The sequence below is a fragment of the Zootoca vivipara genome, chromosome 16, assembly GCF_965207765.1.
Source record: "Zootoca vivipara chromosome 16, rZooViv2.hap1.1, whole genome shotgun sequence".
Lineage (NCBI taxonomy): Eukaryota > Metazoa > Chordata > Lepidosauria > Squamata > Lacertidae > Zootoca > Zootoca vivipara.
The window spans coordinates 37,828,445-37,852,535 of record NC_142599.1 but is presented as its reverse complement, the minus strand read 5'-3'; the positions used below and the strand labels follow the sequence as shown (position 1 = coordinate 37,852,535).

Genomic DNA, 24,091 nt, shown 5'->3' with positions numbered 1-24,091 from the left:
TTGGTTTTAAAAAAATAAAGGCTTGCCTGGCAATTAATAACTTTTTTTTTTTACAACAACAAAAATGTTTTTGCACACAGGACTGAGACAGCAGCAGTAAAAGCCAACTGACCCTTGAAACAGAACTAGTAAAAGGTAAAGGTAAAGGGACCCCTGACCATTAGGTCCAGTCGTGACCGACTCTGGGGTTGCGCGCTAATCTCGCATTATTGGCCGAGGGAGCCGGCGTATAGCTTCCAGGTCATGAGGCCAGCATGACAAAGCCGCTTCTGGCAAACCAGAGCAGCACATGGAAACACCGTTTACCTTCCTGCTGTAGCGGTTCCTATTTATCTACTTGCATTTTGACGTGCTTTCGAACTGCTAGGTTGGCAGGAGCTGGGACCAAGCAACGGGAGCTCACCCCGTCACAGGGATTCGAACCGCCGACCTTCTGATCAGCAAGCCCTAGGCTCAGTGGTTTAACCACAGCGCCACCTGCAAATTATTTTCTTCAGTCATTCAGGTATATTGACATGCATGGATTGGCTTTTTCTTTAGCGGCCAGGAGGGGGAGCTATGATTTTACAGTACTTAATTCTGGTGTTCAGTGCATTCTGGTTAACAACCAAAGGCCAGAGAAATCAACCCATCCGTAAAGTATGTCCCATTTCAAGATGAATGGAGGGAAAGGAGGGCAATATTTAAGCTGGTCAAGGTGTGATGACGAGAAAGGGGGTTGTTAGTTTAAAAAAATGTATTAAACACACAAAATACCTTATATAGATGACACAATACTTCCTCCTCCTCCTCCTCCTCCTCCTCCTCCTCTTCTTCTTCTTACCTGACCTTCAACCTAAGCTCACAGGGCAGGTTAATATTAAAATTGCACAATATCATAAACAGTTTAAACAACAACAAAATGCAAACATTAAAATATATATCTCAAACATCAAAAGCCAGGGTAAAGAGGTATGTATAAATTAATAAATTAATATAACAATACTGTACACTGTTAAAAATAGTAAATAATCTAAACTGCTATAACCAAGGACAACCCTCATTATGCTTTATTATTGATGGTTGCTGTGGTTTTAGATTCTTTGCATGCTTCTAACTTGGTTTAAAGCTGCCCAGAGACTGGTCTGCTGATTAACAAACTGAACAAATAAATAACACAATGCTGGCTGCTATTGTTAAACTTCAGTCTTCACGTAACACTGTGTAAAATATGACACACTTAATTATCCTTCCAGTGCAGCAGCAGGAAGGCATCAAATGATGATGATGATGATTTTAAATACATTTGGAACCATGGACTCAGCCACATTAGTAAAGAAAAAGTGGTTTGAATCCACTATAAACATGCAACACCAGGTGGCACCAGAGAGCAGCAAATTTTACAGCACAATTTACCATAGAGATTTTTTTCTTTTGTTAAAACGATCTAATTTCTTACTTATTTATAGCAGATCCTTCCCCCCCCCCCCGGCTGTGCATCACGCACACACCCCAGTGCATTTTAAGATATGTACTAGGGTCCTCATGAGAGTACCCCAAATGGAAGAAATGTGTAGCAGAAGTCTGTTGTCTGTAGGTGGGGTATAGGAGCATCCCAGACCCTGAAATTTCAAGGCCCAAACTGGAGACCTAGGGTGGAACCCTGGTGATGTCAAGGGACACCCCCCCCCGGGATGTCACAGGGACTGGCTCCACGGACAAGTTTATTAGGAGAGGGGAGCAGAGGAGGCTATAATTTCCACCCAACTCTTGCAGTGCCCACCTGGACATTCAAGCCCTTCAGATGCCACCTGGAGACTTCAGGTCAGATCTGGAGGTCTGGTAGGGGCAGATAGCTTGTCCCAGAGTGCCCCCATACCCGTAGGTAATACTAATACACCTGAGAGCCGAAAAAAGGCCTTGTGGGGACAGGCTGCGTTTCACACGCCTATCTCTGGGTCATAAGCCTTCTGGCATAAAATGGAATTAGTACAATCTCTGAGGATTCCTCTGACACGCAGACCCACAGCCCAGAGGGACGAAAGCCAATCCCCTACTAAGGCCTACATGCAGTAATAGGTTCTGACAGAGGCGGGGGGCAGGGGGTGTAGAGACCTGGCAGTGATCCCATGATTGACCCGAACCATGAGTGGAGGTGACTGACACAAAGCGCATTTGATGAGAATCGGTTTATTTTCCCCGAGACACACAGCGCAGGCTGCCAGTCAGTTTTGTGGCTGAGGACTCTTTGGCCAGGAGAGTCATTGTCAGGAGATGTTGGTGGTTCTTTTTCTAAACCACACACATGGAGGCCTGTGTCCATACAAACTCCTCGCCCACCTTGCAGACCCTCCAAGTGTCCCTATTTTCCCAGGACTGTCCCAGCTTTACAGAAGCTGTCCCTGTTTGATCCCAGAATGTCCTGCTTTTCCTTAGTGCATCCCTCTTTTCATCAGAGAAATGTTGGAGGGTATGGAATCATGCAATCCCCGAGCCAAGGAAATAAGTAACTATACAGTGGTACCTCTAGTTGAGGACACGATCCATTCCGGGGTGCCATTTGCACCCCAAAAAGTCCGCAACTAGAGCGGTGCTTCTGCACAAGCGCAGAGCGCAATAGAACGCTTCTGCACATGCGTGCGCGGTGAAACCCGGAAGTATACACTTCCAGGTTTGCCATGTTCGCAAGCTGATAAGACACAACATGAACCTAATGCAACACAAGGTATAACTGTACACAACCTTTAGAAGACATCTGAAGGCAACCCTGTACAGGAAAGTTTTTAAAAAATGTTTAAAGTTTTATTATGTTTTTATATATGTTGGAAGCTGCCCAGAGTGGCTGGGGCAGCCCAATTGGATGGGTAGGGTATAAATAATAAATTATTATGACTATTATTATTATTGAATAGGACGTCTCTATTTTCACCGGAGAAACGTTGGAGGGTATGACCTTGCAGTGCTGAGCCCGAAAATGCCACTCCATACATATTAAGTTATTAAACCATAAACCCTGCAAACAAAGCCCTTTAGCGGCATCCTTAGAAGCTGGCATCACCCAACAATTTGCTGATTTGACTTGAGATTGGCAAGTCCGGTTTGGCCGCCTGCTTCTGACGTGTGATGGTGATGTGTGCTTCTTGTTAGCCACCGCTTTCTGACGGTGTACTGCTGACTGCGTCAAATTTTCAAGGGTCAGCCTGGGCTTTTTTGGCGCATGAGCCCTTCTTCTGTTGCGCTTAATCGTCCAACGATATGATAGCGATCTTAACATACTGTACCTGAAGGGCTGTCTGTCCCATGGAAGACAGAGCCAGCTTGCTTTCTGCTGTTCTGGATGGTAGAGGCTCCATACCAATGGGTTAAAAGGATGGGGAAGGAGATTCCGACTAAGCATTAGGAAGAACATTCTGGTGGTAACAGCTGTTCAACGGAAGGACAGACTGCATCATAAGGTGGTGTGGACCCTCCTTCCTTGGAGATCTTTAAGCAGAGGCCGGGTGGCCCATCTTGTTAGCTGTGCTTTCAAGCATTGCAAGAAGTCCGGCTACTTGATCTTTGGGGGTACAACCTAAAATTATCTGACTTAACTGCGGCATGCTTTCAGTATTATGAGTAACTTTCTAAGGAAACTGAAGTGTTCCCTTTGGAATCATTAATGCACATTTGTCTCAAAATACTGACATTAAGTGTTTTGGTTTTTTAAAAACAAAACTGAAGTTTATGCAGAAAAAGAGAACACAAAAAAAAACCAACCCGAAACCAAAGGATGGTATTGCTGATCTACTCAGATCCTCAGAGAACAGGCAGCACCACACATGGAGAACTGATCCCTCGTGTCAACGCAGAAAAAGTAACCTCTGCGTTGAAAGCCAAGGCTCCCAGCCGACAGCCAATACCCAGATTTGCAAGCAGATACATGACAGGTGTCCACGCACACAGGCCAAACTCCACTTTGATGCATGGTGCGTCAACTAATTGAATCACGAACCTGTTGTTTTTCTTTCAAGGTAGAGGCCTTTGTTACAGAGACACAGGCAGCGTCCCTGTGCTGCAAATTCGCCTAGATGGTGGTCACCTAAGTTGATGGAGGATTGGGGGGGGTGCTAGTTGGACTACAGGTACAGAAAGGGGCAAGCAAAACGATCAAATGGCTGGAGCAACTCCCCTAGTAAGGAAAAGTTGCGGCTTTTGGAACTTTTCAGTTCAGGGAAAAGAGGAATAAGAGGTGGCATGATAGCTTATAAAATTCTGCATGGCATGGAGGAAGCGTAGAGAGGCAAGTTTTTCTCCCTCTTTCTTGGCAATAGAACTCATGGGAGCTGAATGTTGGCAGATTCAGGGCACATAAAAGAAATGGCTTCTTCATGTAGTGCATAGTCAGACTCTGGAACTCCCTCCCACATGAGGCAGGGATGGCCACCAACTTGGATGGCTTCAAAAGAGGATGGAGGAGAAGGGATACCAATTGTTTCCGAATCCCAGTTGCTGGAGACTGCAAGAGGGGAAAGAGAGAGCTCTCGTGCTCATGTCCTGCTTGGGGAGGGGGTCAGTTTGGCCACCATGAGAGCAGGACGCTGGACCAGATGGGGGGGGGAGGCATTTGGCCACTGTGAAAAGCAGGATGCCGATCCAGCAAGCAGGCTCTTCTTAAATTCTTATGCCAATATCCTCCCCCAATTCCTGTTTGGCCGGGGAGAGTTCTCCGTGCCAAAGCATCCCTCCTGCAAATTCCCTGGTGAAACAGCTGGTTTATCCACAAGAGCTCCCTGTGGGCAATAGAGAGGAGCACCTGCTTTTGATGTGGGCTGAGACCAGACGCTGCGGTGCCTCCTGCAAGTCAGGGCATGGACCGCCTCACCTGTCGGCATCACGAGGCAAAGAGGTGAAGCCAGACGTGCCTGGAACAGGTTGGGCTCGCGAGGCGGGCAGCAGGTGGAAGACACGTGCCCAGGCTCCCTCTCCCACTTTGGAGCCTGCAATGGGCAAACCTGTCCATCTTGGCTTTCTAATCTCTTCCCACATTGGTTTGAGACTTACCTGGCTGAAAGAACTGTCTGCAGTAGTTCCTGCACTGGTTACTTCAAGACTGGATTGCTGCAATGCGCTCTTTGTGGGGCTTCCCCTCACACTGCAGCCAGAAGCTGCGGTCAGTGCAGGATGCTGCAACATGATTGCTGACAGGAGGGAGGCATTGTCAGCATAGAAAACCTGTCCTCAGAGATCTGCACTGGCCACTGTTTTGCTGCTGGGCCTAGTTCAAGGTGTTAGTATTAGCATGTAAACCCCTTAACTTGGGACCAGTCTACCTGCGAAATCGCCTTACCCCCATTATATGCCCACTTGACCGTTGGAACTCCCTGCCTATTGATATCAGGCAAGCAGCTTCACTGTACTCTTTCTGGTGTATGCTAAAAACATTTTTGTTTAGGCAGGCCTCCCAGAGATGTAAAATGTAGAGGTACGTTTTAATCAGCTTTTAGTTTATTGCTGATTTTATCTTTTGAATGTTTTAAAGAGTTGGTTTTACTGATAATGTTTTATTCTCTTTGTAAAGCGCTTTGAGGTTTTTTATTTTTAAACAATCAAGTAGTGTATCAAGTTTATGAAATAAATGATTGAAACTCACCAGCATTTAAATGCAATCCACCACCACTACCAAGACACGTATGTTGGGATGCAATTTTGCCTGAAAAGGCACCATTTTGCATAGCGATATCCCGTAATATAATGCATTTGTTTATCTTCTTATCACAAATCTAGGAATTTGTAAGTGCAAACAGGATATTCAGTGGGGGTTTTTTTGTACGCATTACTGGGCTTGCAAAATTCAGAAGCATGCAGATTTCAAAGGACAGTCGAGTTTCAGTTCTCTTGTTCCAGAAACATCCAACTAGGGTGGTTTGCTTTGAAATGCAAACTGAATCAAATTTATCCCCCACACCAAAGGTGGAACAAAATTCCCCAGGAAGTGCCCTTCGCAATGCACCCAACCCAGGTAAGGGGCAGAATTCAAGTCTCAGAGGACATGGCATCATACAGAGTGGCAGGAAGCAGACTCCTCTCATTGGATACTCTGGGTTTATGGGTGCCTGTCCTCCCAACTCTGCCCCATTGTGATTGGTCCAGGCTCCTACCTGGGGGAGCCTGGGATTCTGCTGCAAAGCTTGGAGGTTAATGTACACCTTTCTTGAGCACCACCACCACACGTGAGCACCTTTGCATACCAGGTGCCTCCCACACAGGTGGGGAGAAGCCTGGCTTTGTATCCAGAGATGCACAGCTTTTTGGAGCCTTATCTATAAAAGAACCACCTTTTTCTCTTGGGCAAGAGAGGAACCCACATTGCTAATGGCACCCGCCTGCTCAGCTAACCTGCTCCACTAATTGTCCTCCCTAGACCAGGAAAAAAACGTAAGCAACGTAAGTAAGTGTGAAATGAGTTTTCTGGGAAATTATCTCCTCCCACCCTGCCCCTCCAACCTGTGGTTTGTATAGCTACAAGATGGGATTTTTGTTGTGGAGTGGGAGGAAGCTAGAATGTCCAGACCAATTCTTTTGTTGCATTAATAGCTTAAACTGGCTCTGTTAAGTACGTATCTACTTTGTTATGTAATCTGGGGAGCAAAGTGTTGCCACAGAAACTAACTAGGCCAGGCAGTTTTGCAACTGGGGAGGACACACACGCAGGACTTTTGATTTTTGTCTGAGGCAGAATCCAAATTCCACACCCCACCTCCACCCCCTTCCTAAAATGCCTTTTAAAAACCAGCACACAGGTTAGTGCAGATTGCAAAATGCTGCAGCGCAATTGCTGACAGGAGCGGGGCCTCTTCAGCATGCAACACCTCCGCTTGGAAATCTGTAGCGGTTGTCAAAGGGTTGTTAAAATTTAGCTGAAGTTGTTTAATCACGAGAAAAATCATTGTCAACGTTCACTAAAGATTGGAAAGTCCTTACAGACTTTTTGCATGAAAAAGAACTTATGATATCTGGGGGGTTTGGGGAAAGAAGAAAATATTGGGTTTATAAAAAGAGGAATTGTTGGGTGTTATTTTGGAATGGATGTTTTGAATAATTTCCTCCATACAGCCAACAAGAGAACTGGAAGTTTCTTTCCCTCCTCCTCCTCCTCCCTCTGCTTTCTCCCTTCTCCCTCCCCCTTTTGATTTGTGTTTTTCTTTTCTTTAAATAAAAAGAGATTTGATATTCCATCTTAACCTTTCTATATTTTCCTTCAAAATATATTGGGGGAAATCTGCACTGGTTGCAGATTTGCTACCAAGTCAAATTCAAGTTGATTTTTTCCCAGGGAAGCAAGTTGCTCTGAAAGTAGGTTCGCGGGTGATGCACAAACAGTGCAGGCTGAGAGAGAGAAAGTAACACACATAGCAAAATCTCATTTGGCAAGCATTTGCGGCGCCTTTTATTGAAACCAAACATGTGCCGCTCCTGTCCTGGCGAACGGGGACTGGGCTATGCGTTGCCCCTCCGACACACATGAAATGCTTTTAAGTTAAAAAAAAAAAGACAGAACATTTGTAAAAAGGGAAGGGGAGAATGGGATGGAGAAATAAAATAATATTCACACATTTTGGGAGATGCCTGCCAAGCGGGCATCAGGAGTCGCAGCGGGAGGTGGGTCTCCCGTTGCTGGTGGCCATGTGCCCCTCGCCCAATGTAGGCAAGTGGGGCAGAGAGCGAGAGAAGCCACTATGGGGCCCTTGCCCAAGGCAGCTGCCTGTGGCCGTGGCCCCCGGCAGGCTCTGACTCCGAGGGGGCTCCTCGGGGCTCGGGTGCAGCCTGTTGGCGTGGCGGCAGCTCATGGAGAGATGGGCAGGGGTTGAGGAGGTGGGGTGGCCGAAGGGCCGCGGAGTGACGGGGTTGTTCTGGAGGAAGACGACGAGCCCGTAGGCAGTGCACTTCGGCCCCAGCAGGGTCTGCCCGAAGACGGAGCTTGCCTGGCCCACATCCACGTTCCCCAAGGGGGGCGTTGAAATGGGCGAGGTGTGAATCCATGTCAAGTTCATGGCCGGCCAGTCGCCGCCCAGGAAGCGGGGAGATTCCCCCAGGGGAGCGGTGGCTTTGTCACTGGGGGAAGCCGGGTCCCCGAGGTGCGTCTGGTGGAGTTCCGCCGTGGGGGGGCTTTGCGCGGGGCCTTGGCCGGGTGGCAGCAGAGTTTCGGGGAGGTTCTCCTCCATGGACGACTGCTACACAAGAGGAAAAACAACAACAACACGGCGTCAAAGGTTGAGAGGCGCAAGACTGAGAAGCTAAGTAGAACTTGTTGGGTCAGGCCAAGATCAAGCCTTTTTTTGTAAATAATTTTTATCAATTTTCAATTACTAAAACCCAATATAAACCACATTATAATAAAAAATAAAATAACAAAATAATAAATATAATAATTAGACTAAAGTAATAATAATAATAATAATAATTTATACCCCGCTCATCTGGCTGTGTTTTCCCAGCCACTCCGGGCAGCTTCCAACAAAATATTAAAAATCACACAAAACATCACACATTTGAAACAGGGCTGCCTTCAAACTCAGATTACAATTCAAATTCAAATATATACCAATCATAAAGCCAATTATACATTTTGTGTGGCCTCCCATGTGCTAGATTTCAAAGTGAGATGATTTTATTTCACTCCACTTCCGAAATTTTAATTAATCCAATTACATTCATTCTTCATCTTAATCCCTTATCAACAGCTACAGAGTTTTTTTTACTTCCATTCATATTAACACATTACATTTCTGCAAGGGGAGTTCTGTATCCCATATATTAATGTGTGTGATGTCACGATTGAGCCTTTCAACCTTGACCTTCTAGCTTTCTACATGCTGGGAGAATTTCTATGGGGGTGAGGAAGGCAGTGTTTAGGAAGGGCAAGCCTGGAAGTAGGCAGAGGAGGGCGACCGAGATGATCAAGGGCCTGGAAACCAAACCTTATGAGGAGCGGTTGAGGGAGTTGGGTATGTTTAGTCTGGAGAAGGCAGAGAAGCGATCTTCAAACACATGAAAGGTTGTTCCAGGGAAGATGGAGAAAGCCTGTTTCAGCTGCTCCAGAGCATTAAGACCTGAACCAATGGATTCAAGATAGTGGCTGATATATTTTTTTCCAACCCAGCTCAAAAGAAACACAGCAAGGAGGAAGGAGGAGATTCTGCTGTATCTCACCTCGGCTGTATCGCACGAATCCTGTGTTGCTGCCACACCACAGTCAGCGCACGCATTCCTCAAGGCGATGTGGGGGAACCAGAGTTTTAGCATCCTCTCGACCTGCAGCAGAGTGCCCAGGTAACGCTCCCTGGAAAGGAAAAAAGGAGAACAAGTTCGTAAACATCTGGGCCAGGCAGCCAGAAGCCCTGAAGAGCAGCTGTCATGTCATACGGCTGGCAACAATGGGCTAGATCAGGATTTCCCAAACTTGGGTCTCCAGCTGTTTTTGGACTGCAATTCTCATAATCCTTGACCTGCTAGCATGGGGTGAGAGGAGCTGTAGTCCAAAAACAGCTGGAGACCCAAGTTAGGGAAACTCTTGAGACAGATGAAGCCTGACTCCGCATCAGGCAAATTCCACACTTCCTAATTGAATCGGTCCATTCTTTCATACCATGAGGACTAGAATCTTGCTATTATTTTTAGGGGAATTGCGTAGCACGGAGGAAGTGGACAGTTTTCATCCTTTTCTCCGAAGACTAGAACTCTTGGTGATTCAACGAAGATGAATGAATTCAATGATTGGAAAAAAGAAAAGCACTTCTCCACAAAGAGTGTCAACTATGGAACTCTCTTCCACAAGGGCGGGAGGATTAGGCAAATTTTCAGAGGGCTATCGATGGCTACTAGCCAGGACAGCTATGGCTCCACCTCCATGGGTCAGAGGCAGCAACGCTTCTGAATATCAACTACTGGAAACCGCAGGAGAACAGGATGCTGGACCAGATGGGCCACTGGCCTGATCCAGCAAGCCCTTCTTAAGTTCTTTGGGGGAAAGCCACGGCTGTTTAAAGTGGTGTGATACTGCATTATGGTGCAGACAGGATCCAAATTAAATCAGCCTTTAAATGCCGAACCGGAGGGGATTCCTTCCTTCCTCTCCCTTTGCTGCAAGGCTCTTACCCCATTTCTGGTTTCTGGAGGACGCCAATGATGCGCTGGATGCGGTCCATGGCTACGCTCTGCTGGAAGCTGCTTAGCCCTGGAAAAAATCAAAGCGAGATAGATTAGTCCACCTTTCCTGGGCGTTCATAGTCCTCTCCTGCTCAATAAAGGTTCACAGAGGCAGAAGCAGGAAACATCATGTCAAAGCAAGCAGCCGGGGGGGGGGGGGCTCACCCACTGCGCCCCCCATCAAAAAGTGTCCCCTTACAGACCCCCGAAATTTACCATCTGGGGGATGGGAGCAGGCAGTGTGTGAGCACATTCTGGAGTTGGAATTCTTATTATTACTATTATTGTTTATTGATTTTGCGTATTGCTCTTCATCCTTAGATCAGAGGGCAGCACACGACAGAAATGAGAACGCAAAATATGTAACAGAAGAAAAACAAACCAATATTGCCCCCTCCCACAAATTCATTTAAAAGGCCGGAGCATATCCACCAGCCCAAAGTCGGGTTATAGAGGAATGTTTTCGCCAGGCACCTGAAGATATGCAACGAAGGCGCCAGGGAAACACACGCACCCCCTTTGCAATGTGGAAATGTTGCATCTGCTTAGCTAGCAACACTCGCTGAGAGGCCACTGGGAGCTAGCTGCCTTAGACAGAGTCAGACCCTTGGGCCTACCTAGCTGAGTGTCGTTGGCACTGACTGGCAGCAAACACTTCAGGGTTTCAAGACAGGGAGTCTATCCGTAGCCCCATCCGGAAATGCTAAGGGTTGAACCCAGGGCTTTGCATGCGCAAAGTAGGGTCTCTTCTCCTGCGTTCCCAACAAAATAACAGCATGATTCTAGTCCTCATGAAGGCAGGGCTGATTGAATTGGGAACAGAGGACGCTGCCTCCTGCCGAGTCGGACTCACGGTCCGTCGGGCTCAGTGTGATGCTCTTCCACTGGTCTACAGCTCTACATAAAGAAAGCTTCTAGTCCTCATGCTTCAGATTTCAGATAGTAAGCTGTATTATACAGACGCTTTGCTCAACTACCTAAATATTGCCTACACTGACTGGCAGCAGCTCTCTAAGGCATTTAGACTAGCTAGTACACACACTCCATCAGGCAACTGTAGCTGTGTCCTCAGAGCTCAAGGGCAGATTCCCAAGCTAGGCAAAAATGCTACAGGATGGAGGAGAAAGCCCAGGGCCAGGAGGGGCCATGGCCTTGGGGAGTGTCCCGAGGGCCAGAAACAGAAGCTTTGAGGGCCGCACACCTGGATTCGCCTCAGCAACGAAAGCCAGGCTGCAAAACTTTTCAGCGAAACTTCCCCAACTGCTAAACCCTCACATTTCTTCTTTGCACTCCACCCCACAAAAAAAGACCCCCCCAAGCCCTTCGTCTTGCCATCCTCTGATATCTCTACACTTTTCCTATTCTTCCCTTGCAGAGAAACAGAGAAAGCATTCACAAACCCTGCTCACCTCTCTGGCAATTGCACTGGCAATACTGTGATACCCCCAAAGTGCCCTGGAGGGCTGCTGCCAGTCAGTGCAGACAGCACTGAGCTAGATGGTGCGACGGCCTGACTCTTGGTGAGGCACCTTCCTATGCCCTTTGCAGCTTTTAAGGCAGCAAACAAGAACAGAATTGAGAATCTTCCAGGGTGGCCTTGCAGAAGGATTCCCTTTTATCCCCCAAACTGGATCTTAGAACTCTGCAAGTTTTCTGTGGATGGCTCCAAGTCCAGCCCGCAGGAAGGAAGAGCTTACAAGCACATGCCTGACAGCCATGAAACTGATGCTACCATTTTATTTTATTTTATTGGAATTACAGAACCAACGCACTGCAGGGGTTGGACTAGAGGCCCTTCCAACTCTAGAATTCTATGACTGACCCTCTTAGTGGTTTACAATTTTTTTTAAAAAAGATTAACAACACTCTAAGGCAGGCATCCCCAAACTTCGGCCCTCCAGATGTTTTGGACTACAATTCCCATCTTCCCCGACCACTGGTCCTGTTAGCTAGGGATCATGGGAGTTGTAGGCCAAAACATCTGGAGGGCCGCAGTTTGGGGATGCCTGCTCTAAGGCTTTCAAAAAGTTAAAACGACATTAGACTAAAACAGATTAAAAGGCGTCTCAACGTTCTGCATGTCAGGATATGGGCTTGTCTAAACAAAAACGTTTCCAGCAGACACCGAAAATAGTACAGTGAAGGCTCCTGTCTGATATTCAATAGGCAGGGAGTTCCAAAGTGGAGGCGCTTCATTGTACTACTCCATTTCAAGCCTTGTCCCACCTGGCTGGTGACCACACAAACACAACCAGATGCTCAAATCCAAACCAACAGAAGAAGGGCGGGGAAGGAGAATCTGCATTTCCTCAACAACTCAAAACATACATCCAGCAGTCAGGCTCCCTTACCTCGGTCAAAGCGTCCCATCTTCAGCCGGTTGAGAAGCTCCACCAATGGATGAATGAAGCCCTGGAGTTCCAAGCACTGTGGGAAACAGGAGGATAAAAGGAGAGAAGAGTCAGAAGCTGAACCACGCAGGAACCTGCAATTCAGGGGGTTGGAATAGATGACCTTTGGGTATACCATAACACTCTGCAAATCCACGATTCTAAGAAATGCAGAGTAAGAGATCCTCTATAATGTGCACAAACTGAGCAAAATGGGAATGGTTTGTCCTCTTTTACATAACATATACAGCATTAACTAGCTTTTAAGTTGATTTTTAAATTGATTTTACTACTAAGCACATTCATTCTCATTTATTTTTTATAACTAAGCACCTCCTCTTAGTTACGGGGATGGGAAATTTGCACAACAGATCCTGCTCGCAATGCCCTCTCTCGCTGTTGCGATATCGCTTGGCATCAGCAAGGGCTGGGCAATACAGTCATACCTTGGAAACTGAATGGAATCAGTTCTGGAACTCCGTTCCGACTTCCAAAATGTTTGGAAACCAATGCACGGCTTCTGATTGGCTGCTAGAAGCCAATCAGAAGCGGCGTCAGACGTTTGGCTTCCAAAAGAACGTTCAAAAACCGGAACACTCACTTCCGGATTTTGATTGTTCGGGAGCAGATTTGTTCGGGAGCCAAGGTACGACCGTATCTGTCTTCCAACATCGTGATATATCACCAGCTAAATAAGGCACTGGCTGGCTCCACGCTTCTTCCCACATTGTGACTTTTGCACAGCACACAAATGTCACGATTCGTGATACATCGCCAGGCTGAAAATTATGAAACTGATATCGCAATGTGGACCGGTTTTTGGAGGATGTATAGTTATATCGCCTAGCCCTAGCATCACCTATGTGCTCTCAAGAACACCCCGCTCACCCTGAGGACTAGAAGCTTGCGTTTTGATTTTGTGAATCAATTTGGCCACTGACCTTCTGTGCAAAGATATGGTCCCCCTCGGTCCAAGAAGGAGAGTGCACGTCCTCGCGGTCCGCCACACCCCTGTTCCTCTGCTTCTTTACTCCACGGAGAGGCGGCTGCGCTGCGTATGGGTGGGGCTGGACGCCCCCATTCTGACACCTGCCGCTCTCTGCTCGTCTCCGGCCCGTGGGCTTCCTCGGCAGGCCCCTGTCCGTATCCGCCAAGCGGCTATAGTACGCCTCGTCGAGGGCCGCCGGGTGATGGCAGCAAGGTCCTGTAGGCCGCAGCCTGGCCGCAGCCAGCAAACCAAGTGGCTTTCTCGTCCGGCGATTGCGCTCCCGGCAAGGCAGGCTTGGACTAGTCCGCCCCAGCGGTTCCGGGGAGAAGAGGAAAGGCTGCCGGCCAGAGTAGGCACCCCTATGGTGCTTCAGGGCCCCTGACTCCTTCTCCGTGTCGCTCCCGCCGTCCGAGAGAAAGATGTCAAAGTCGGCACAGCGGTCGTCGTCCTCCTCGCTCGTGGCGCTTTCGACAGAGTACAGAGACTCGCCGGAAGAGACGCTCTTTGAGGAAGAATCCATGGCTGCCATTGAGATATATCTGGGGCAAAGGAAAGACATGGGGAAAGTTAACCAACGCAGCTTGCGGACAGGCAGTCAAGCAGTTAGCATTGTTACTAGCAACAAGAACCGATCTTTTCACATGGCACTTTTGGAACTCCCTGCCTGTTGACACCAGGCAAGTGGTCGTTTCGGAGCTTGCTAAAAACCTTCTTTTGTTTAGACGAGCCTCTGTACAGGCATGTAGTTTTATTTATGTGTAGACCACCCTTCCTCTGATGATCTCAGGGTGGTTCACAGCACAAAAACACAAAATAAAAACAAAATATGCATCATAAGAACAAGAACAAAACAATCCCATAATCCCTGCTCCCACAAACACAATTTAAAAGGATGCAGAATGTTAATCAGCAAAGAGTTGCTTTACTGACAGTTTTCTTCCCTTGGTAAACCACTCTGAGGTTTTCTGGATGGTCCAAAAGCATAAATCTTGTCAAACAAATAAAATAAATATTTGTTTATATCCCGCCTTTCCCCCAGATTGGGACTCAAGACGGCTTGCACAAATTAAAAGAACACAGATAAAATATACAAAAGCTAAAAACCTACAAAAGACAACTGCTAAAAAGTAACTACACTTTGACAGAATTGAAACAATACAAAAAACAAATATATTATAATACACTTGGATTCTGCGCCCAAGTTTTAAGTAATTCCTCAAAAGACAGGCCCCTCCAATTAGTAATTTAGTCAGCACAGGCCAGCTGGCTTTATAAAACGTAAGCAACCACATAAAATAAATGGGGAAATGCTTTTTTAGTGGCTAGGCAGCCATTTTGCATGCTGGATCAGGCCAATGGCCCATCCAGTCCAGCATCCTGGTCTCACAGAGGCCAAATACCCCCCCCCCCAAAAGCTGGGAAACTAGATAGACTGCCTCTGGAGCTGGAGGTTCCATAAGAACATCAGAAGAGCTGAATCAGTCCAGTGATTCAACTAGTCCAACATCCTGTTCTCACAGTGGCCAACCAGATGTGGCTTCCATCAACCGGCATTGAAAAGCACCGCTGCTTCCAGCTGTGTTGACAGAGCACGGCTACCCTGGCTAGCAGCCATCGGTAGCCCTCTCTTCCTCCATTTAACTTGTCCAATCCTCTCTTAAAACCATCCAAGCTGGTGCCCATCGCTGCTTCCAGTAGCAGCGAGTTCCGCAGTTTAACTCAGCGCTGTGCGAAGAAGTCCTTTCTCCTATCTGCCCTGAATCTCCCAACGTTCAGCATTCTGGCGTTGGGAGCAAAACTTGACCCACTGCAGCCCTACCTCAAAGGGGTGTCGCTCCACCCTGTCTTGTGGGAAGATCACATGCAGAGCCGCCCGGGCAGAGCCCACAGAGTACGGGAGAGAGAGAGAGAGAGAGAGAGAGAGAGAGAGAGAGAGAGAGAGAGAGAGAGAGAGACAACCCGGTGACGCCACGACTTCTGCACAGATTCCCTGCTAATTGCCCCCTGTGTTCTCCCCAGGACTGAATGTACCAACCAACTTGAAAAGTGGAGGAAGAGACTTGCAACCGCCCTGTCCTGCGGAGGTTTAGATCCACGGCGCTTCCTGAACAACAGCCAGCCTCGTGGCAGGCCACACATCCCTCAAATTAGGTCAAGGAAAGGTGCCAACTCGGCCCCGCCAAGGATTCAAAGAACAGAGGGCAGCCTCCCGCAGCTGCTCCTGCTCAGAGTAGAACCACAGAGGTTAACCAATGTGGGTAGCTCAGCAGCTGCCACTAGATTCCAAGGATGGGTTGGGTGTGCAACCCGGAGCTTAGGCTCCAAATAAGCCCTACTCAAGAGTAGACCCACCGAAATGGACAAGTTACAGGTAGGTAGCCGTGTTGGTCTGACGTAGTCAAAACAAAATTTTAAAAAATCCTTCCAGTAGCACCTTAGAGACCAACTAAGTTTGTCATAGGTATGAGCTTACTCTGCGTAGATACAACCCTGGGCGTTCCCAGGGGATCTCCCTCCTTCGCAACAGCCCCCTTAATATTTTGGGTTCTCCCCAACCTCCAGGGTCGAAGATAAAGGCCTATCTGATCCGTAAAATAGACAGGTCTCTTGTGGTTTCGGATTCTGAGTGGCCTTCCTTGCTACCCAGCAGGGAGAACATGCATCTGTGAAAATTCCCCCTTTCTCACCACAGCATCTGTGATAGCTGTGATTCCTGCATTGCAGGGGGTTGGACTAGATGACCTCTGGGGTGGCAACTCTATGATTTGTCCTTCCTGCCACTGTACTGCGTGGGGGCAGATGACCTGGCGCCCTACATACACAGGACTACAACTCTCACCCTCCTCTTCCTCTCTGATCTTTTTTGGGGGGAGGATGCCCTCCAGCCTTGTTGCCCTGAGCGGACAGAGAGATAAAAGTTTATCGGTTTGGGTGGGTAGGGTTAAAGTCATTGATATAAACTAAGTTTCCAGTCCTCAGGATTCTGAGCAAAGGTCTAACTTTAAATAGGAGCAATGGAAGGTCACTGGGTCCACTCAGCTCAGCACACACTGGCTGGCAGCAGCGCTCCAGGGTTCCAGGCAGGGAGTCTCCCAGCCAGCCCTTCCAGGAGATGCCTTCAGGAATCGAACCCAGAACCGATGGTGCACGGTACAGAATACCAGTGTATGGAAACCACAGGAGGGAACTGAAACAAAGCCCCTCTGCACACTTAATGCAGGTGTTCGGGGTGGGCTAGTGGCTCTGAGCACATGGGCCGGGTGCCTGGGCTTCTCTCTAAGCAAGCGGACCATGTGCCCCCACCTCCTGCCTCCGATGATGCGCAGCCAAGAGGGGCATGCTGAGCAGAGATTTTCTGCCGCATACATTTTTTCCCACAAATAATCACATCAGCAAGAAAGCAAAGCTGCAAATCATTGGCCATTTGCTTCCAGGTTCCCCATTCATGCATACAGCACTCCCAGAAAATCAGATCTATTCATCCGCAAAATCGGAAGGTGGCTTAACCCTCTGTTGCCCAAGGAGATCTGAGAAGCTCTTCTTTGGGCAGAGCAGAAACTGTGGAACTCTCTGCCACAGGTGGCTTTAAAAGAGGACTGGACAAATTCATGGAGGAGGAGAGGGCTACGGGCCACGAAATCTGATTTTACACACACCAAAAAAAAGAGAGAGAGAACAGGGTGCCCTAACTCTCACTCTCTGGAAATTGCCTTGCTACCCAATGAGATCTGGGATTATGAGGCAAGACAGGCCCCTGGAATGCTGCAACAGAGCATCCTGTCAGGGATGCTGGAAGTTGCAAGATTCCAGCATTGAGCTGGGAAAGTGATGGGTACTGGCTTCCATTTCTTTTGATTCTTACAAGGAAGGAAGCCCATGGAACACAAGGCCCACATCTGACTGCAAGGCAAACGAATTCTGACCTATTTCTGGTGGTTGGCATGCCCATAGTAAATAAGGATAAAAATCGGACTTAACTTCCAGAAAGTGAGCACAGAATATGGAGTAAATCCCATAGGTGAGATTCCCTTATCAATACTGTAAATAAATAAGTGCACACCTTTTTTTTTTTGCTGCAAAGCTGCACACTTACTTCAGAGAAAGCCCCACTGAAGCCAATGAGGTTTACTCCTGGGTGAAAACATACAGTACTTGAAGTCTGTGCTGCAGGGCAGGCAGGAGGTTTGGAGTGTTGCTGGTGGGAGCACAAAGAGTTTCCAAAGAAGGCAAGGCAACGGGGCTTACTCCCGAGTAAGCATGTGCAGGATTGGGTGCAGGAGAAGGAAGCCTTTCTGCTGCTGCTTCCAGAAGGCAACGGGGCTTACTCCCGAGTAAGCATGCACAAGATTGGGTGCAAGAGAAAGAACCCTTTCTGCTGCTACTACAACAGATTGCGATGGAAAAAGCTTAGCATCCCGTTTTTTCCACAGTGGCCACCAACCCCAACTGTTTCCCAAAAGCCCACAAGTGGGCCATGGAAAGGCAGCAGCTGAACTTCAATGTTAAACTGCTCCTGAACAGAGAGGCTCCACTTAGCTGTTCTGGTTAATAGCCACACATCAATTTCTCCTCCACAAACTTGTCTAACCTCTCATTGCTGTTGCCACATCTTGTGGCAGTGAAGGTTAATATTATTATTTAATAATAATAAATCAGCAATACGACACCAACTGTAGAATTCATCGAACACAGGATGCCATTCTTGTGAATGTATCTAACAACTTCCCTGAGCTTTCTCTATTCCTGGAACTGCCTGGATATAATGCCAGGCAATTATAACAGTCTGTGAGAGAAACACAGAACCCAAACTTTCTCCCATTTTGCAAAAATATTATCTGTTGGTCACCTGGTCCTAAGCGCCACAGGTGAGCAGCTACCGATGAACTAGCAGGCTGCTATATCTATAAAGCGAATATACACCCACAAAGAAATCTTTAAAAGTGTTTTCACAAAGCCAAATAAAAGCAAGAGGCTGTAACCATTCATAGGTAACAGGTCCCATCTCGACTTATTTCCAAGCAGGCAAGCAGAGAATTTCAGCAAGCAGGTCAGAATCTACCTATAGTTTTAGCATCAATGAAAGTTGTCTATGCATCGGCTGAGATTTTTTTAAACAAACAAGCCTGTGACACTAAAGCATTAAATGACTAGCAAATTTTTAAGGTATACCAGAATATGCTCATATTATTATTATTATTAGAAAGTCTGCAGAAATCAACCCAACAGAGCTTGCAAATCCTTTTCCAGGCAGCACTTAAGATTTTATTACTAGTGCTCGCAAGTTTATAGCATACAATAAAATGTTTTATGTGCACAAGGGGTAGTAAAAAGAAAAGAAAGGGAACAGACGCTAGTCTATCTGCACATTTATAAGGGGGGACGGACGACGGGGCGCCCCAAAGTGTTGCAAATGAAGTCAAATTGCATTCCTTTCTTTGAGCACAACTGCAATTATTTAAAAAAATTACATCTCTGCACTTTAAAAAGTAAACAAGTCACAAATAAGTAAGTAGTAACATTGGATCTAAACTGGCTAGCCGTCCATTACGACTTTAATCCCAGGTAGGTATACAATCCTAGACCCCCGGCCAACCTGGGAGTCAAAGCCCCCACAGAACTCAACGCGACTTTCTTCTGATATAAATGATTGTGACGTCAGTTCAGATGTCAATTTCCATCCTAATGACCTTGTACGATTGTACAAAAAATTATCCCGATCCTCCTCCATACCACTAATCCGACACCTTTCGCCTCCTTCTCCGGCCCCGCTTTATCCGCTCCACCCCGCGACCCGACCCCGATCTTCCCAAAGCAGAGGTCGGAAACACTACCAGACGACCGACGAGTTCCCGAAAAGAAAAGGAACGGAGATTGCATCGAAAGTTCTGAAATTAGAAAGTGCACTCTGCGCAGCCTTCGCCGCGAATGATGTTCCGCAGATGGAGGAAAACCTGCTTCAATTCTAAAAACATCATCTATAATATATACATATGTGTTTACACTCGTATAACAGAATAGCATAAAAATAAGTAGTATACATATTAGTATATAAAGCATATATAAAAGCAGGATTCCGCCTCTGAGCCCCTCAGCCGGCATGTTCCGGGCCGGGGTTCAGAAGCGGAGGCTCCCTCCGCAGAGATCTCTACTCACCAGCTCCTCTCAGCGGTTCTGAGCTCCTTGCTTCCCGGTTCAGCCTCTCCACCAAGGCGGGCGCAGGAGCCGAGGCGAGCCGGGCTCAGTGCAGGCGCCACGCGGCCACGTGCGGCGCCGCACGTGCTCCCCGGGCCCCGCCCCGCCCGCCTTTCATACGCCCCCCGTGGAACGCCCAGCGGATACATTGTATCCTTTCCCCGGCCTCGGCGTTCGGAGCGCTCGGATTGGTCTTCTGCGCTCCGGCGCCGCCCAATCCCCGCCGCCCCGCGCTCGGATTGGCCAGGCCGGGAGGAGCGAGGCGCAGGCTGCTACACGTGGCCTGCACGGGAGAGAGCGAGAGCGGAGGGCTGGCGGTGGGGTGGTCCGCCCCGTGTCTGGGGCCGGCGGCTTCCGCACGTGGCAGCGGCGTGCCAGCCGGGCTCAGGGAGGCGAGGCAAGTAGGCAGGGCGGGGAGGAGGAGGAGGAGGAGCCAGGGCGCCGGGGAAGATCTCTGGGGTGGAGACCCTGACGTAAGAAGAAACATGGGAACCGGGGGGCGCTAAGACATGGGTGGAGGGATGGTCAGTGGGGCAGGGACCGGACCAAATGTCGTAAGGAACGGGGGCAGCTAGACTGGGTGTATGATGGCGGGAGGTCGAGCTCTAGCTTAGGGTCCCGCTCTCTTGGCCCCCCCCAAAAAAAAATAAAAGAAAAAAACCCCTGGATGTACATTTCTAAAATATAAGATAAAAAAATAATAAAATAAAACCTACATACAGTTTGAGCTTAATAATTGTTTCACTATTAATACACTTCTTATTAATTGTATTTCACTATTAATATACTTCTTAATTATATTTCAGTTCACCAATTACTTTGATAAAATACATATTTTGTTATGTGCAAATGGCTTTAGATACCCATTAGGTCCATAAATTACCATAATAGCATATATTCAACACAAAAAACCACTACAATTTGTTGTTAACAAAGGGCAGTGGGGCATATAAAAGGCCCCATTACCTTCAGTCAGGGGCCAGTCCACTGTCCCTCAGATCATGTGGTGGGCCGGACTATATTTTGAAAAAAAATAATGAGCAAATTCCTATGCCCCACAAATAACCCAGAGATGCATTTTAAATAAAAGGACACATTCTACTCATGTAAAAACACGTTGATTCCTGGACCGTCCGCGGACCGGATTGAGAAAGTGATTGGGCCGCGTCCGGCCCCCGGGCCTTAGGTTGTCTACCCCTGCCTTCAGTAGCTTAGGACCTCATCAAACCGAAATCTGGCCCTGGGTGTGAGTAAAGCGATGATCAGTGGGGCAGAGACCCAAATGCCATAAGGATTGATCAGTAGGGAGAGCCGGTGGGTGCAGTAAGAATCCGCAGGGCAGCCATGCCTGGCTAGCTCAGTTGGTGAGTAGGCCAAGGGAGAATAGGATTCTCATTAGGGAAGGATGGAAACAGGGCAGGAATAATAACATAAGAACGCCACTAGGTCAGATTGTGGGGCCCAGCATTCCCCAGTGGTGGGCTGGATGTTCCCAGGTAGCCTACAGTGCAAATAGGTCAGGAAGCAGAGACAACCCCCCCTCTTGTTCAACCCCCCCCCCACAGCTAATATTCAGGGGTAGACTGGCCCTGTATATGAAGGTTCCACCCCTCACCATCTTGCCCTGCATGAATTTGCCTAATCCCCTTTCATCTAAAAGGGGGGCAGGGAGGCAGCTCCACATCTTGTGGCCAGGGCCGGATTTACGTTTGATGAGGTCCTAAGCTACTGAAGGTAATGGGGCCCTTTATATGTCCAGCTGTCCTTTGTCAACAACAAATTGTCACTGTTTTTTTGTGTTGAATATATGCTACATGGTAATTTATGGACCCATTGCTTACACCATAGAAGCCTGCTCAACACAAAACACTGTTCCTGTATGTAGGTTTTATTTTATTTGTTTTATATATTATATTTTGGAAATGTACATCCAGTTTTTCCCCCTTTACATTCTTTTGGGGCCCCCAAATGAGTGGGGCCCTAAGCTATAGCTTGTTTAGTTTATACTGTACGTAAATTCTGCACTGCTTGTGGCAACGAAACTCCCTGAAAAAATAATTAATCATGCAATGCGTGAAGAAAAAACACCCTTCTTGTCTTTTGTCAGCCCTGAACTTAAGGACCACCCCGCTTCTGGAACCTTTAATTATCACTGTCCTTGTTTTCAAAAGTCCCTTCGTCAGAAATGAAATTGCCGCCTGCGTCAGGAAAGGTAAGCACGGGAATTATTTCCAGTCTGCTTATTAAAATGTTCTTGCATTGCAAAGCAAAGAACATAGCTTTGAATAAATAAGAAAAATGGGTGGTAGTTTTAAACGAGGCGGTGATGTTGCATTTTGAGACAGGCTCGGACTGGATCACTTCTGCAAAATAGGAACTTTTCAAAAATCACTTTCCTGCTTTGATGGCTGTAGAAGGGAATTAGCTGAATTGGGAGCTGCCAGACTGCAGGCGTCCTTTTAGCTCAGGGGTAGGCAAACTCCAGCCCTCCAGATGTTTGAGACTACAATTCCCATCATCCCTGACCACTGGTCCTGTTAGCTAGGGATGATGGGAATTGTAGTCCCAAACATCTGGAGCGCTGGAGTTTGCCTATGCCTGATCTAACTCACTACTGCCCACTCTGACTGACAAGGGCTCTTCAGGGTTTCAGAAATGGGGGACATTCCCAGCCCTTAAGATGCTACTGGAAATTGAACTGGGGACCTACATGCATATTCACCAGTGATTTATTGGTGGTGCCAGCAATATATATATTTTTAATGGAACCCCCATGAGCAGGGGCAGTCTGTCTCCATTTTTTGCTGATGTGGCCCTCGATGAAGCTCCTCCAGATTTCCCTAATGACCGTTGAAAGCCATTGCCACATCCTGTGGGAGTTTCCACAGGTTCACTTTGCCTTGCGTAGAAAACCAGAGCTTGCGTAAAGAACTTCTGCTGCCAATGGAAAATCAGGGGGAGGTTCTTTGGCCTCCTGACCCACTTGTAGGGCTTCCTGGAAACATTGCCAGCTGTGTGGGGTGCTGCCCAGATGGCCCAGATGACTTTGAGGCAGGAGAGCTCTCACTCTGTTATTCCTGTAATTCCTGCCCCCTTCCCTTTCCACAGAGCCAAACCTGTTGCTCCCCTGCCTCCCTGCCCCATAGCCAAGCTCTGATTCTACCTCTCAGCTCCTCCCCATTGATCCAAGCAGGTCAGGATGTTCCAACAGTCTGACGTAGTAAGGTTCTTCCAGCAATAGCGATTCACCTTGGTAATTTGCTGTTATGCCTAAGTATGGAATAAAAGGAGCTGAGTCAGACCTCCGGGTCCATTTAGCTCAGCATTGCCAACACTGACTGGCAGCAACTCTCCAGGGTTTCCGGAAAAGGCTTGAACCCCAGGACCTTTTCTGCAGGAAAGGCAGGCTCTCTGAGCCTTCCCTGTGAAATGGAGTAAGATTCTAGTCCTCATGGCTCATGAATAAAGTCAGAGCAATTGGCCCATCAAGCTCAGTATTGTCTACACTGACTTGCAGCAGCTCTCCGGGGTTTCAGGCAGGGTAGAACAGACCGAGTTCAGAGATGTAGGCTGCTGTACCCACTCTGCTACACTCCTGTTTCTGGGCACACCAAGGTGGCCCCATTCCAAAAACCTATTGAAGGCTTCCTCAAACTCGGCCCTCCAGATGTTTTGAGACTACAATTCCCATCATCCCTGACCACTGGTCCTGCTAGCTAGGGATCATGGGAGTTGTAGGCCAAAAACAGCTGGAGGGCCGAGGTTGAGGAGCCTGACCTATTTTGTGCTGGAAGGGAGACTGTCCTTAGCAGGCCAGTGAAGATTAAGCGTGGATCTATTCGAACTTCAGATATTTCACACATAGTAGCTCAGGTGCTATCTCTTAGTACTTCCTCTCAAGAGCCCTGCAAGGTAGGACAGAATGTTACCCCTTCAGCAGAGAGAGGACTGGAGGGGTTTGTTTAATATCTCGGGACTCAATAGCCCCCCTGCATGCTGCACTGCAAACTCTGTTACCATTATTAAAACTGCAACATTTTTATTTTCAAAAAAGTAAAAGAAAAATTTCCACTGTGCGCATTCAGAATTCCAGCTAAGTGTGTATTCCAGGATGGTCGATTAATTGGTGTGCCCAATTAATCAGGCAGGTGTGTGTGTGTGTGTAGATGTCTATAAATACTAATAGATAATATATTAATTTTTCCTTCTCTCACACACAGGAGTTCAGAGACGATGTCTGCTGCACCGGACAATTGCATCATCTCAAAATGAATTATGCTTCCTCCTTTGGAAATATATATTTATATTACTCATATTCAGATGTGCCCAACAGGTTAATTAACTGAAATTCCATTCA

At 47.6% G+C, this 24,091-nt stretch overlaps 1 protein-coding gene and 1 long non-coding RNA gene across 4 annotated transcripts; one reads left to right on the top strand and one right to left on the bottom strand.

Annotated features, from left to right (window-relative positions):
- Positions 1 to 7,376: 7,376 nt before the first annotated feature.
- CIART (circadian associated repressor of transcription) lies at positions 7,377 to 19,847 on the bottom strand. 3 transcript variants are annotated; one of them, XM_035098209.2, is made up of 6 exons: positions 19,696 to 19,847; positions 13,496 to 14,081; positions 12,516 to 12,591; positions 10,114 to 10,192; positions 9,169 to 9,298; positions 7,377 to 8,189 (listed from the first exon to the last, which is right to left on the bottom strand). In XM_035098209.2, exons 2-6 carry the CDS (start codon positions 14,069 to 14,071, stop codon positions 7,599 to 7,601), a joined length of 1,452 nt encoding a protein of 483 aa, XP_034954100.1. In that variant the 5' UTR covers positions 14,072 to 14,081; positions 19,696 to 19,847; the 3' UTR covers positions 7,377 to 7,598. The 3 variants fall into 3 exon arrangements, with proteins under 3 accessions (XP_034954100.1, XP_088515862.1, XP_088515861.1); XM_088659736.1 differs by having other exon boundaries at positions 19,374 to 19,702; XM_088659735.1 differs by lacking the exon at positions 19,696 to 19,847 and adding an exon at positions 17,636 to 19,170.
- A 154-nt stretch (positions 19,848 to 20,001) lies between these two features.
- Positions 20,002 to 24,091, top strand: LOC148683204 (uncharacterized). The gene is made up of 3 exons (XR_015947495.1): positions 20,002 to 20,131; positions 21,842 to 21,946; positions 23,955 to 24,091. It is a non-coding gene; the product is annotated as an uncharacterized LOC148683204 (long non-coding RNA).

Bases quoted from the DNA above. Each gene is read 5' to 3' on its own strand.
- CIART (XM_035098209.2), bottom strand. From the start codon at position 14,071: ATGGCAGCCATGGATTCTTCCTCAAAGAGCGTCTCTTCCGGCGAGTCT. The intron at 12,592-13,495 runs GTCAGTGGCCAA...TGTTTCCCACAG, and splicing joins ACCATATCTTTGCACAGAAG to TGCTTGGAACTCCAGGGCTT. The intron at 8,190-9,168 runs GTGAGATACAGC...CCTCTTGTGTAG, and splicing joins ATTCGTGCGATACAGCCGAG to CAGTCGTCCATGGAGGAGAA.